The sequence below is a fragment of the Pseudophryne corroboree genome, chromosome 3, assembly GCF_028390025.1.
Source record: "Pseudophryne corroboree isolate aPseCor3 chromosome 3, aPseCor3.hap2, whole genome shotgun sequence".
In the NCBI taxonomy this organism is placed as follows: Eukaryota; Metazoa; Chordata; class Amphibia; order Anura; family Myobatrachidae; genus Pseudophryne; species Pseudophryne corroboree.
In genome coordinates, this window is record NC_086446.1 from 461,614,338 (window position 1) to 461,629,493 (window position 15,156).

The 15,156-nt window shown below is 42.0% G+C and overlaps 1 protein-coding gene across 1 annotated transcript in view; it reads right to left on the bottom strand.

Annotated features, from left to right (window-relative positions):
- LOC135057308 (polycystin-1-like) overlaps nt 1-15,156 on the bottom strand; it is a 191,282-nt gene that overhangs the window by 82,040 nt on the left and 94,086 nt on the right. The window contains exons 26-30 of the mRNA XM_063963198.1: nt 14,097-14,240; nt 12,946-13,156; nt 12,623-12,746; nt 12,391-12,516; nt 12,128-12,192 (exon numbers count right to left, since the gene is read on the bottom strand). Coding sequence (XP_063819268.1) covers nt 12,128-12,192; nt 12,391-12,516; nt 12,623-12,746; nt 12,946-13,156; nt 14,097-14,240 — 670 coding nt within the window. The remainder of the gene's footprint in view (nt 1-12,127; nt 12,193-12,390; nt 12,517-12,622; nt 12,747-12,945; nt 13,157-14,096; nt 14,241-15,156) is intronic.

Sequence of the window (15,156 nt, forward strand, 5' to 3'; positions counted from 1 at the left end):
TGGCCACAAGACCAAAAATTGTGGAAGAATGTGGCCGAGGAGTGGTGGCATTTAGGACACAAGCCATCCTCTTCCTGGACAAAAAAGCTCCTTTGTTTCTGTGATATGTATGCTCTATGCAGTGTTTTGATATGAGTATCTTGAAGGGAGTATGTGTGTAACGTTTTCAACGTTTTATGATAATATTTAAATAGCATAGCTCCAGTTATGGGTGACAAAATATCTTTCCTCCATAGCTCAGCCGTGGATTCCCACACAGTGTGTTAACCAGGCGATATGAGTTTCTGGTAGCTATATTTCGTTTTGTATGTAGCATTTAAAAAATTATCGGCGATTTGAGCTATAGGATCTGGAGACCTCTGCTGTAACATTATGGGGAGACAGATTTGATATAGTGTGCAAGTTGGGTATAAGGAAACCTATAATGGGTTGAGACCCCATATGTCTCCTTCAGATGTGAGAAAGATATGAATTGGCCACCCGGGTCAAAAACTTGGGAAGTGCTGCGTAATCCCTTCAATTTGAGTCTATGAAAATAGGTATCTTGTAAACCAGGAATGAACATGGGGTTGCCCAGGAGAGGAATCCATTTTGAATTTTGTGGGTTTTTAGATAACTTCTTATTAGTTGCCCACCAGGTATTATATGTGTCTTTAAAAAAACGGATTAGTGTACACTCCTGAAGGTAAATTCGCTCTGGACGTATGCAGGAGTGCTCCAGGAGCATAGGATGAAAATAAAGTATATTCTAAGTCACAGGTAGTGTACATACTTGTTTCTAGTAAACAGTACAAAATATACCTGAACAGTTAGGCATGGGGGTATTGAAGTAAATCCGGAAATCCCCACCCTCCATCTGCTTTTTGCAGTTGAAGTTTCTGTCTAGAAATCCTTGATTTTTTCGATTTCCACATGAATCTCTGAAAAATGGAATATAGCTCCCCAATATCAGCCAACGTAAGTCGAGGTGGCAACATTTGCATACAGTACGTGAGTTTTGGTAGAAGCATAGTCTTTATAACTTCCATCCTGCCCAGTAATGATAAAGGAAGATTATTCCAATTTTCCAGAGACTTAGTAAAATGAGTAATCATTGGGGTATAATTTAATTTGTATAAAATGGATAAATTGTTCGGGATCACAATACCCAAATATTTAATACGGAAGTGCATAATTTTGATGGAGTTTAAAGTATCCTTGCCTGGAAAAGTGTGTGTGTGTGTGGGGGGGGGGGAGTTCCTGATTTGTCAACATTTATTTTATACCCCGAAAAAGAACTAAAATGTTGAATAATATCAAAAACGAATGGAATAGATTGTTCGGGATCAGATAAGAAGAGCAACATATCGTCGGCAAAGAGGGATAAATGAAGATCTACATTACCTATCAGGATACCGGAATACAAAGGGGATTGTCTTAAAGCTATTGCTAACGGTTCCAAAGCTAACACGAATAAGAGGGGGCCTCTTAGTATAGGGAAACTTTCCGATAAGGTGCCGTTGCAGATTATTTGGGATGAGGAATTAATATACTATGTCCTAAGGAGAGAGACAAATTGACGCGGGAACCCAAAGCGATGTAATATATCATACATGTGGACCCAATGCACTATGGCCCTCATTCCGAGTTGATCGCTCGCTGACGATTTTTGCAGCGCAGGGATCAGGTTAAAAAAAAACGGGAAAACTGCGCATGCGCATGTACACAGCGCGCATGCGCTAAGTACTTTCACACAAAACGTTGTAGTTTTACCCAAGGCGCAGCAACGTTTTTCCATCGCTGGAGTGATCGTAGTGTGATTGACAGGAAGTGGGTGGTAACTGAGCGTTTTCAGGGAGTGTGCTAAAAAACGCAGGCGTGTCAGGTAAAAACGCAGGAGTGGCTGGAGAAACGGGGGACTGGCTGGCCGAACGCAGGGCGTGTTTGTGACGTCAAACCAGGAACTAAACAGACTGCATTCATCGCAAGCTAGGAGTAAGTCTTGAGCCAATCTGAAACTGCATGAAATTTTTTAGTAGCAGAACTGCTAACCTATCGTTCGCACTTCTGCTAAGCTAAAATACACTCCCTGAGGGCGGCGGCCTAGCGTTTGCATTGCTGCTAAAAGCAGCTAGCGAGCGAAGAACTCGGAATGACCCCCATGTCAAATGCTTTCTCAGCATCAAGGTATAAAATAGCTTTTGGCACATCAGACCTACATTGGGACCTACACACCACCGCCAAAACCCGCCTGATATTTACCACAGTGTTTTCGCTTTTAACAAGGCCTGTCTGATCGGGATGTATGATATCAGGGAGTATTACTTTAAGTCTGTCGGCTAATATTTTGGTCAATAACTTATAGTCGATATTAAGAAGAGATATCGGCCTATAGGAACCCAGTTCAGAAGGATTACGACAGGGCTTCGGAAGTAACCTCAGACCAGCTGAGGTTAAGGTGGGTATTATATTAAGACTTGTAATAGTCTGGCGTAAAGCCATCTGGGCCTGGGGCTTTACCAGATTTCAGTCCTGAAACAGCTTTCGCTACTTCCAGTTTAGAAATGGGAGCTATTAAGGAAGCACTCTGATCCGCAGTAAATTGTGGGATCGGCAGAGCCATCCAGAAAGAGGTGCTATCTGCCAAAGGTGGAGGAGGAGTAGAATATAAATTTGTATAAAAGTTTTTTAGGACTGAGGCTGTTTGTTCATTATTGGAAGATAGGGATCCATCCGGCATTTTCAAAGGATGGATAATGGAAGAGGGGCGTTGCCCTTTTAAGAGGTTCGATAAGGTCTTACTGGACTTATTGTCAAATTTATAGAATCTCAGAATCAGAATCAGCTTTATTGGCCAGGTGTACTGATGTACACTAGGAATTTTTTGTGGTACAATGCATTGCCAAGCAGCAACATGAAGGGGGAATACATAGCATAAGATAGGGGAAAAACGTGGCATAATACAGTACATTATAAACATTACACATATGAGTTCATACTGCACATTGCAACTGTAGGATGGACACGACATAGTAGACATATTATATGTCATGGGCTGGTCTGATTGTGTTCCTGGTAATGACCTGGGTGAGCCAGTGGAGGGCGCAGGGAAGCAGAAGTTAGGTGGCTTGAGATATGGACAAGTCATATGCTGGAGCACTCTAGAAGATTACACAGTGAGCACAGAGAATTGGCAAGACCTGAAGCAGAGGCGCGGAGTCTAATTCGCCAGGGGTTTTCGCCAGTGACCCCCGCCAGGGGATATGGTCTTCACTGCACCTGACGGGCAAGTCGCGGCCCTCTGCTCAGGTTCCTCTGTGGAGGCTATGAGACACTCAGGTATACAGAGATGCTTAATACCGGATTATACTGAAGTGCTTAATCATCGATAGTGAGTCCGATGGTGACGTGAAAAGGTAAGTAAATCGGAGATGGTGAACTCAGGAGTGCTTTGGTAGCTGAGGATATTCGGAGACTGTGAGGGGAATCCTGGACTGAGCACCGCAGACTGGTAACGCACTGAGATGGAGATAGTGGAAGTCTCTGGCGGCAGGTAAGTAACCAGGAAAAGGAGGTACAGCAGGACACAGGTAAATGGATCTCTGGAGCAAGCCTGGAGCCTTGAGAGCGACGCTGGAGAACTTGCAGAAGAACTGACAAGTTGTTCAAGGCAATGAGGACTCTGGAAAGCCTGCTTATATCCCTCCTGAAGGATGCTGATTGGTTGCTTCTGGCAGCAGCATGCACAGAACCAGGAAGTAATTACCTGTATACCTGGATCATGTGACTCTGGACAATGTGACTCTTCCAGAGTCAGTGGAAATCACGCTAGTAACCACAGAAAGCACCAACGGCTGATCTGCGGCACAGAATACACCAGCGTGCCGGTAAGTGGCGTGTGCGAGCAGTGCGTGAACTGTGGTTCCTGACATTGTACATGTAAGACTAAAAACGAAGGCTGCTTGACAGAGCAGCACTGAGGCAGCCATCCGTGGCACCAACTTGAACTCAAACAATGCACATAATACAGAAGATTTAAGTAATACATCAAAAGATAAACCACACAGATAAAAAAAAAAAAAAAAAAAGAAACCTTGAGCACACAGAAAGCATAATGCATGATTGGTGTAGGCATTTTGGTTAATAACCTCCAAGGGTTGTGTATTCCACCTTCACAAGGTACCAGGTGCGGCAGCCATCTCAGGCGCACTGCGTAGGATTACCTAGGGTGGAATAGTCCACCCCTAGAAGAGATAACAAAAAATGGGGAGATTGCAGAGACCTAAGGTTCAGAGTAGGGTTCCAACAAAACCATCAGGTCCATGTATTTTTCATCCCATCCACAAGCGCACCAGATAAGGCAGCCATGTTGGGCGCACTACGAAGGTTACACAGTGGGAGATGAGCCATACAAGGGCCAAATGCATGTATGGGAAAACTGACACGTCTGTAGGAGTATGCTATACCCTGCATGGAAAGATCCAAATGAAGCACACCTTGCAAGACTGCGCATATATAGGGAAAATTCTTTCAAGGACTTTCTTTCAGTACAGGACGCGGAAGCCTTTCTTCACATGCAGGCGGAAGCCTCCGATCTCCAGGAATGATTACATCTCCTTAGCTCAGGCATTGTGATACTGTATATCTTTATTCTCTTGCAGGTTATGTTATTCTACTGCTTCTCTAATTGGTTCTCCAGTTAATACTGTAGTTTATAGTCTGTTTATATTCATGGTTCCCTGCATTTTAGATGCCCTCTAATTAGGATATATATATACTGTCTTTTTGTTTCTAGATTTTTTGTTTCCAGTTATATGTTAGCGACATGACAAATTGTGTGGCTTCTCCACATATTTTGCCATGTATTCAAACTGTACTGATATAGCTTACGGGCTAATTTGTATGCAATACCATTCACTTATACCCATCGGGATATGATTGTTAGGCATTATTCTATTTACCTGTGTTTCCCTTGGGATCCGTGTTTTGTTTTCTGGGATAGTCGGGTAACAGTTAATATTTTTCTCCAGGAATTGTGCCGATCCACTGGTCGCTTCTTTACGGTTATGAGGTGGTTGACGGGATTGTATGGTTTGTTGATGTATAGAAGTTATATTTGGGTCACTCAACCGGAATGTCGCTTTGCAAAATATAAATATTTCTTTCTGTATGTTTCTCTATATTTGTTGTGTCTCCCCCTCCCCCTTCCCTTTTCCCAGTGGATGACGAGACTTTTTGACCTTTACTGTCCCCCTCTCCCTAGTATAATTTTTCTTTCCTGGCTTTTGTCAATTCTGCAGAATAGTCTTGGAAAATCAGAAGGTTATGACCCTCCCAAGTAAGGTTACGGTGTTTACGGGAAGCGTGCCAAAGTATCTCCTTGTGAAGGTAATTCAAAACTTTAAAAACCACAGCCCGGGGTCTGCTGCCCTCTTGTGACCGATATGGGCCAAGGCGACGAGCTCTCTCAATGACAATATCAGCACATTCATTTTGTACATTCAATAGAGCTGGAAGGGTGTGACGAACAAAAATCAATAACTCCGAACCTTTCACAGCTTCAGGTAAGCCTTTAACACGCAGGTTATGTCGTATGGCTCTGTTTTCCAGTTCACCTGTTTTGTTATGTAGGTGATAGCAAGCTTTAGTATTCATACTCACAGCCTTCTTAAGGTTGGCAATGTCAGCAAAGCATTCCCCCATTCTGTGTTGCATAGTCGTTAGTCTGTGAGAAAGTTGGGATAGCTGCCTGTTTATGTCAGCAGTCTGCTCCTTTAAGAGCGGTCCCACTGTTTCTCTAATGGCATTGACCATAGCTGTATAAGTAATGGGTGCTTCTGACATCTGAAGCACAGCATTGGGCAATGGGGAAGCACTCCCTTCAGATATAGTATTAGAGAGAGAAGGAGAAGGGGATCTGTCCTGCGGCGTCAATGGCGGAGAGACATGGTGAGGGTGAAGCGGCAGGGAGACCTGCAGTGCAGGCAGAGACTCACCCGAGGCCGTGGCCAACGCCATTTTGGCTTCAGTGCGGCGCCGCTCTTTATCCATCTGGCTCTTGTTGCGGGGCATGAGGGGAGTCAGAAAGTTCTCCATATATCGGGGGCTGTCACCGGCACTGCAGGGACCCAGCTGGCCGTTCGCAGGAGGCTTAGAGCCATCAGTAAGGCACAAATAAGCGGGGGGTTAGCGGAGCTTCTCTCTTCAGCTGCCTTCCATGGGGCACCCAGAACCGGAAGTCGCATATGCAGTTCTTCAGAAACATGGCACCCGCCATGTTCCAGAGACTAATACCTAATGCACATGCACGGCGACCATTTTGGCTGTGATATTTACTCTGGCTGCAGCGCCCGACGTGGGACACATTCAAACTGTCTCTAAATCATGTTACATGCATCTAAAAAACATATCCAAAATATGTCCTTATCTTACACAAGACACTGCAAAAACTCTAATCCATGCACTCACCATCTCCCACTGTTACATGTGCTGTCTGCAGCTCTGTTCTGTCTGTTTAACTGCAGCTCTATTCTGTCTGCTTAATTGCTGTAGCAGCACACCTGTTGGGGAATGCTTTGTTACCTGACTCCAGCCTGTTTCTTGTGAAAGTCAGGAATCTGGTGGATGTGCAGCAGCACAGCTGCAGAGAGTTGGTAATTAGGGGAGGCTGGCTGTGCTGTGACTCTCATTGGCTCTTGTCTCCTATATATGTGTCGTCTGTCCCTCACTCCTTGCTGGTCATAGAATTGGGTTGCAGCGGAAGCCTTTGTCCTTCTGTGCCAAGTCCCAGTCCTGTTGGAACACTGCTTCCTGTCTGCCTTAGCATCAGGTGCAGTGTGGATTCTTCCACACAATACTTGTTTTTTTGTCCTGTCCGTATCTAAGGTCTTTCTGTTTGCTATTCATTATCATTCTATTTGCATACAGCTGCTTCACACATAACCACCACATTTGCCTCTATTACCACAGTCCCATTCCACTGCAGTCTCTCTCTGGCCTCTTTAACCATGTACACAGTCACAGTCATATTAGTCTGTCCTCAGACCAATTCCTGGTCTCAGTCATTCTCTTGCTGTACTGTCTATCTTCTACAGTAGTACTGCTCCTCTGTGTTGGTACTGCGGTTGCCAGGAGTAACATCCACTGACCTGGAGCATTCTATGTTGTTTGTATGCCTGTTCTGCTTTCCCTGTCTGAACTCTATTTCCATGCACTTCTGTTGTTGCCAGTAGCTCCCACTGCTGGTTCAGAGCATTCTTTGTTATTTATGTACCAGTTGATTTATGTTCCTTGAATGTCTCTTTAATTAGATTACCCTGTCTGTTAGTCAGCTATTGCCATCTCTCCAGACTACTTCCTCGTTGCTATTTCCATTGGTGTACCACTCCTTCTGTGTCTTTCAATAACCAGATTTCTTGTTAGTACCTTTACCCTATTACCATACCTTGTTATTAATTCATTATTCTCTTGTCTTGTTCTTGTCTTTTGGTATTCTTGGTCTTGTCCTTAATATATTTCCTACCGGCATTGATTCAGGTCACTTGAGAGTTGAGCTCATACTACCGCCAGTGGCGTAAGTCCTGGTGGGCATCCCAGTACTGGTAGGCGCATAAAGCCTTATGGGAAAAGCAGCTCTTATAGGCAAGAAGACCTGCTGAATGTGTTCTATGAGTCTCAACCCCTGGTGTACAGGGGTCACTGCCAGAAGATCATCAGCGTTCTCAGAAGAAACCAAAGGAAGACTCTCTAGTCGTAACAGTCCTGCAAAAAACCTCAGTTACATTCATAACACCCGCATTGATTATTGCAATAGTCTCCTTACTGGTCTTCCCAAGAAAAGACTCTCACCATTACAATCCATTTTGAATGCAGCTGCAAGGCTAATCTTCCTAGCAAGACGTTCATCATCTGCTGATCCTCTCTATCAGTCCCTCCAGTGGTTGCCCATATTCTACCGTATTCAATATAAAATACTTCTACTCTCATATAAAGCTATCAACCAAACTACATCAACATATCTCTTCGCTTATCTCAAAATATCTCCCAACTCAACCTCTCCGCTCTGCATAAGATCTGCGCCTCTCATCTGCACGGATCACTTGCTTTCATTCACAATTGTAGGTCTTTCTTCAGGCTGCACCCACCCTAATGAATGCCCTCCCACGCACAATAAGACTCTCCTCTAGCCTCCAAACTTTCAAGCGCTCCCTGAAAACTCACCTATTCAGGCGAGCCTATCAAATTCCTGAACCAGCTACAGAAACATTCATATCTAATTACATCCCATCAGGACTGACTTTGCAATCTGGTGACTGATATGCTATAGATAGAGCCTATCCTTGTGTATCCTTCCTATTTCTCAATAGATTGTAAGCTTGCAAGCAGGGCCTTTCTACCTCTATGTCTGTCTGTTATTACCCAGTTTTTCTTATCACTGTTGATTCCAATTGTAAAGCGCAACGGAATATGCTGCGCTATAAAAGAAACTGTAAATAAATAATAATAAAATAAAAGGCAAGTATTAAAACATGGGTGCAGTGTATGCAGTGTGGGCCCCCCTAGACCCAGAAGCCTGTGTGCACTGCACACATTATAGAACCACCAACAGGGTTGGACTGGCCCACAGGGGTAACCTGTAACACTGTCTGGGGGCCCTCCCTCTCCTTTAGGGATCAGGTCCCAGACTGTGCACTTGAATGATACATAATACACATGTTATATTATACTGCACAGGACTATGGTGTATTTTCGACAGTGCATTGCTGTTATTAATCTGTAACATTATCACTAGCAGTACTTACTATATATTTATAGAGGGTTCCAGAGCATGCACTTTTTATTGGGTAGCCAAGCCTCTTTGGTGGCTGGCCACACCCCCTATAAAGATTGGCCACACCCCTAAGCATGGGCCCCTAGCACTGCTTTCCCTCCTGTGGGCCCTTTATTCCCCACACTCTGACACTGAACGCCAATAGTACTTTGGTATCTGTGTTCCATCTCCTTGATATCTTAATAAAATCTTTCCCCTTGAACTTCTTACAGCATCAAGATTTTCACGGAAATAGTCTAAATGAGAATTCAGGAAGTGCACCTGTAAACTCATTGAGTAACCCAAGTCTTTGTATTTCATCAGCATGTCTTCCACAATACACTTAAAGTTAGGGTTGCCGTGTAAATGATGCTGCTGTAAAAATAAATGGGAGGACTCGCACAAAGTCTTGCGCTTCCTGCTTCTTGCAGGCTATTACATTCATAGAAACATAGAAACACAGGAACATAGAATTTGACGGCAGATAAGAACCACTTGGCCCATCTAGTCTCCCCTTTTTTTAACCATATTTTTCCCCCTTTATCTTTCATAAGTTTCTGAATATCTGGACCGATGAAAACACCTTCTTTCACTTTTACTTCTGACAGTCACGGAAACAAATAAGTACAATAATAGATAAATCCCGCACCAATGTTTGAAAGCTCATATTGTATATATTCAAATATCAAATGTTTCCTGCTGCTATACAGTTAGTCTCATATGTGATGTATAGTCACATCAATCATTTGTCTTTTTGTTTGCAGGTGCTATCCTGATGCTTCAAGGTCCTAGGACCAACATATTGGTGGTCATTCCGAGTTGTTCGCTCGGTAATTTTCTTCGCATCGCAGCGATTTTCCGCTATTTGCGCATGCGCAATGTTCGCACTGCGACTGCGCCAAGTAAATTTGCTATGAAGATTGGTATTTTACTCACGGCATTACAAGGTTTTTTCTTTGTTCTGGAGATCGGAGTGTGATTGACAGGAAGTGGGTGTTTCTGGGCGGAAACTGGCCGTTTTATGGGAGTGCTTGAAAAAACGCTACCGTTTCTGGGAAAAACGCGGGAGTGGCTGGAGAAACGGAGGAGTGTCTGGCCGAACGCTGGGTGTGTTTGTGACGTCAAACCAGGAACGACAAGCACTGAACTGATCGCACTGGAAGAGTAAGGGGCCCTACACATATATCGATGCGCCGCCGAGGTGCCCGACGGCCGAGGTGCCCGACGAGCGACCCGGCGGCGGTGGGGCAGTGACGGGGGGAGTGAAGTTTCTTCACTCCCCCCGTCACGCGGCTGCATTGAAGTGCAGGCAAATATGAACGAGATCGTCCATATTGGCCTGCATGCACAGCCGACGGGAGACCAGCGATGAACGAGCGCGGGGACGCGCATCGTTCATCGCTGGAGTCTCCACACTGAAAGATATGAACGAGTTCTCGTTCATTTATGAACGAGATCGTTCATATCTTTCTGAAAATCGGCCAGTGTGTAGGGCCTATAAGTCTCGAGCTACTCAGAAACTGCACAGAGAAGTCTTTTTGCAATATTGCGAATCTTTCATTCGCAATTTTGCTAAGCTAAGATTCACTCCCAGTAGGCGGCGGCTTAGCGTGTGCAAAGCTGCTAAAAGCAGCTTGCGAGCGAACAACTCGGAATGAGGGCCATTATACAAAAAAGAAAGAGAAGCAGAAGAAGCATTTTTCTAGGATGCACTGGAACCAAAATAAATGTTAAAATAATAAATCTTTATTAGATATACATTAAAATGTTTAGGATTGGTAAAATATTAAAATATAGTGTGATAATAAAACAAAGTGTGAAATTAAAGCTACAGAAACTCCTGTCCCGGAAACAACAATGCTCCTACTTCAAAACTTGATCAAATGATGTATAAAAAAAATCTTCTCAAAGTGCTAGAATTACATTTTTGTTTTGAAGTCTAATACAGTAATTCTGAAAATACTGAAAATGAAAATTTGAGTCTGCAGACACTTTTTAGTATGTTTTCTGCAAATAGCACCCAAAAACCTATAAAAATTAGCTATTTGTTTTCAGACGTTTCTATTAAAAGACTGTATAATATATCTTTACTGTAAATATCTGTTTCTTCTCACCTCTTCAATTATTAATGTAAATGAACAATGGCACCAAGATATTATTACGACCGATGGGTCAAATGCAAATAAAAAGGAGTCTAAAGCAAGACCTTCCACCAATTTATCAAGATTAAGAGTCAAAAGTTGTATAATAATAATAATAATAATAATTATTATTATTATTATTATTATTATTATTATTATTTTAGTTATAGAGGTTGAGTATCCCATATCCAAATATTCCGAAATACGGAATATTCCGAAATATGGACTTTTTTGAGTGAGACTGAGATAGTGAAACCTTTGTTTTTTGATGTCTCAATGTACACAAACTTTGTTTAATACTCAAAGTTATTAAAAATATTGTATTAAATAACCTTCAGGCTGTGTGTATTAGGTGTATATGAAACATAAATGAATTGTGTGAATGTAGACACACTTTGTTTAATGCACAAAGTTCTAAAAAATATTGGCTAAAATGACCTTCAGGCTGTGTGTATAAGGTGTATATGTAACATAAATGCATTCTGTGCTTAGATTTAGGTCCCATCACCATGATATCTCATTATGGAATGCAATTATTCCAAAATACGGAAAAATCCGATATCCAAAATTCCTCTGGTCCCAAGCATTTTGGATAAGGGATACTCAACCTGTAATACGTTATTGAACATTATAGTTATAATATGTTATTGAAAATGATTTATTCTTTTTATGGTCTTTCTTGCCAATTAATTTACTGAGATAGGCATATCTGGATACTTTGATAGCAGTGGTAGAACTACTGCCAGGGCAGCCCATGAGGCTGTTATGGAGATAGGCAGTGAAAAGAACCTGACAATCCTGCAGCTGCTCCATCCACTCTGGAGGCCCATGCTCTGCTCTTCTGATATTCAGTGGTGACTAGTGCACAAGCAGTAAGCTCTGTTTGGGTTTTCAGTTCAGCACCCTCATAATGAACCCTCTGTTTAGCCCTGTCATAGGTATTTCACTTAAATGAGAACTGAGTTTTGAAAACAACACTTTTTGATTTGTCTTTCTAGACATGGGGAGTCCATTGACAGAAAAATACAAATTATTTTAGTATATTTTAATGCAAATTCTCCTCTGTTATGCAAAGAAATGGCTGTAGGTTTAAGATAATTCTATATTTCATAACAGTTGTTATTTCCCTAAAAAAAAAAAAGTACATGCATCTTTGAAAAAGTTTAAGATGCTCAATACTGTATGCCCAGTTGCTCACCTTCCTGTATGCCAGCAGAAATCCTTGCCAATGTCAAAGGCAAACTTGCTGCTGGTGATGGACCTCTAGAAGACAGAAATCCATCATTAAAGTCATTCGTTTTATTCCCTGTTGTCTCCCTATGACAGGGATATCTTTATTTTTTATACAATCTGTTTTATTAAATAATTTTGATATACAAGGAGGGGGAACAAAAGAGGGGGAAAAGATTACATGTAAAAAATGACAGGGATATCAGTGGTGGTCTATATGCTGTCACTTACACAGCTGAGTGAAGTGATGTCCAGCAGAGAGTCTGCCTTTCCAGGGATGGATAACATGGATGAAGTATCTACATGCAGTTCCTCATCTGCGGATGAAGTTGAGGTAGCCAAATCATCTACAAATACCTGAGGAAGAAAGATGACCCTCTCTTAGAGAAGGACAATATAACCAAGTCCAAAGACACCTATGAAGATGCCTACACAAACACAATTTATTATACATATGTCTTACCAAACTACGTGTTTCCCGGAAAAGGAATGTGACTAGAAGCTGCAGTGGAAGAACAATCAGACACACAAGGATCCCAACAAAAACACTTTGCCATGTAAGCAGAGACTGGCATCCCAGACGATAACTGATGCACAAAATTATCAAATAAAGAGAGAACATTGAGTTAAACGTTAGATACAAAATGTTACCCAATTACATTTCCATTGCAACTATACAGAACATTATGCTATTTTCTTCCCAATATAAGAAACAATAATGAAACTTACAGTAGTAACAATAAAAATATCTGTGCACTTTTGATAAAATCATGATTTATTGCTGACCTATTTCCCTGAACTCCAACTGCGCCATACCACAGGGAACAAGCTGCCATGTAAAGATGAAGAGTCAGTGCACAGCTTGTCACTCTTTGAATACGTGTAAAGCGGCTCCGTGCAGGACGCAACCACACAGACAACCAGAGGTGCCAGTCTGTGACACCAAGACGTAGTTGTGCTGGAAACACTTGGGAAAAACTGTTGAGTTCTTGAGGACCTGAAAGAATAATTTGTGATAATAAAAAAATTCCATCAAGATACATTGAAGAACCACTAGGAAGAGTATCTGATAATAAAAGCGTTTTGGTTCGTTTTCAGTTTTCTCTTTCTGATAGGATGAACTGGCTGGAAGGGGGCTCTCCTGAATAAATGTGTTTAAGCTGCAGCACTGTACCTGATGCTACACCTACATGCAAAAGACAAGACTGTGTCCTATATATAATAGCCTGCAAAGTGCACGAACCAGCATGATTTCAGCTATTAATCACATAGGTTTACAATGGCAATCATTTAAAAGGCAAAACTAGGTTGGTGTTGGCTTTCAACTTATTGCCACTTTAAGGCTACGGAATAATTGTGCTTGTGCCTGCAAATAGCAGGCTATTCCATATGGGTATGTGTGTTACACAATGAACTTCAAGGAATAAAGACCATGCATAGAAGGAGTTGTTCCTGGAAAACAAATAGATATTTCTTGTTCTCCGAGATCATCTTCCTTTTATAACATCCAATCACATTTTATACCGGAGAACACATTATTATCTGCACAATAAGTAATGGAATAAAAAAATTGAAATATATAATTAGGACATAAAATTTATGATTTATTTGAGACCTAATTAAAGCTCCAAAAATCAATATTAGTTACTGAGAGTCAGTGGTCGGAAAGTGGTAGTAGTAAGATTTTGAAATGACATTAGTTTGCTTGCATGGACATTCTTTGACTGTCCACAATCTTGCAAATGGTCACACAGAGTAATGCACTTTCATACAGGATATGGGTATTCTCCGGTGTATGGCACATAACCAACAGGAGGATTTGTAGTATACATGTACCCTGCAGATTGTAGACAAACCTCAGAGATAGCTACTAAATCCATTTGATTAACTAGTCACCACAAGTAGTCACCATTACTAGACACCATAAAAGGACTTACAAGTTGCCAGGATCTCTTTCTCCACTTTTCCTCCATTACGTTCATTCTCTACGGACAGCCAGTCATTCAGCAGAAAGAAGTAAAGGAAATCTGTCTGCTTGTCCCACACAGCCACATATTGCAGGAACCATGTAGGATCCAAGCCTAGACAGGCAACAACATCAGATTCATTTATGGGAACAAGTAATCTTCCCGAGATCTATTGAGACTTGCCTATTGCCACCCATACTCTCTATACACGTGTAAGGTGCTATTGTGTGTTTATTTTAATTCTATATACCATCGGAGGATATTATTAGATGAGACTTATACTTGCAGTAAAGGAAAGGACATCGGTGTAAGAACGTATTATATGTTGGGACAACTCTTATTGCATAGATGATTTTTCTGTTTTGTTCTGTGTATTTGTGAGTTGGTGACTCTATAAGTTGAATCTTTGCTGCTTTGAGGTGCTACACCATAGGATTGTTTTTGGTTTTTTTGCAGTATATTTATTACCACATTCACTGTGGTTATCTTCCGACCACATTTGGGTGACTTACAGCTTATGGGAACAGGGTCTCTTCTGGAGCTGTACTGGGACTCGCCTATAGCCAGCTATACCATCTATACACGTGTGAGGTGTCATACATTCCACTAGTATTACACTATTGTGTTTATTTTTTTATTTTTTTTATATACCAATGGGGAATATTATTGGAAGAGAATTATCCTTGAAATAAAGGAAAAGATATAAGTTCAGGTATTGTTGTGGGCATTAGTTAGTGTGCTGGGGGGATACCGGGGGGGGGGGGGGAAGCACTCCCCCCTTTCTGTCTGCTGTGACCCCTAGATAAGTATCTCCAGAGTGATTGAGCAGCTACCACTGTGTTTGTTTGTATGTGTGAGAAGGCATTGAATGGGAGCAGAATTTGGAAGGCATGCTGGTCCTTGTAGTGCTAATAGGAGATCTTAGGGGTCGCTCTCAGGTAAGCTAGCCCTCAATCTGGATGTAGTTTTGTATGACCCTTTATCATGAGGCCTTACTGTTGACAAATCACATGGCCATATGTGGGCACTG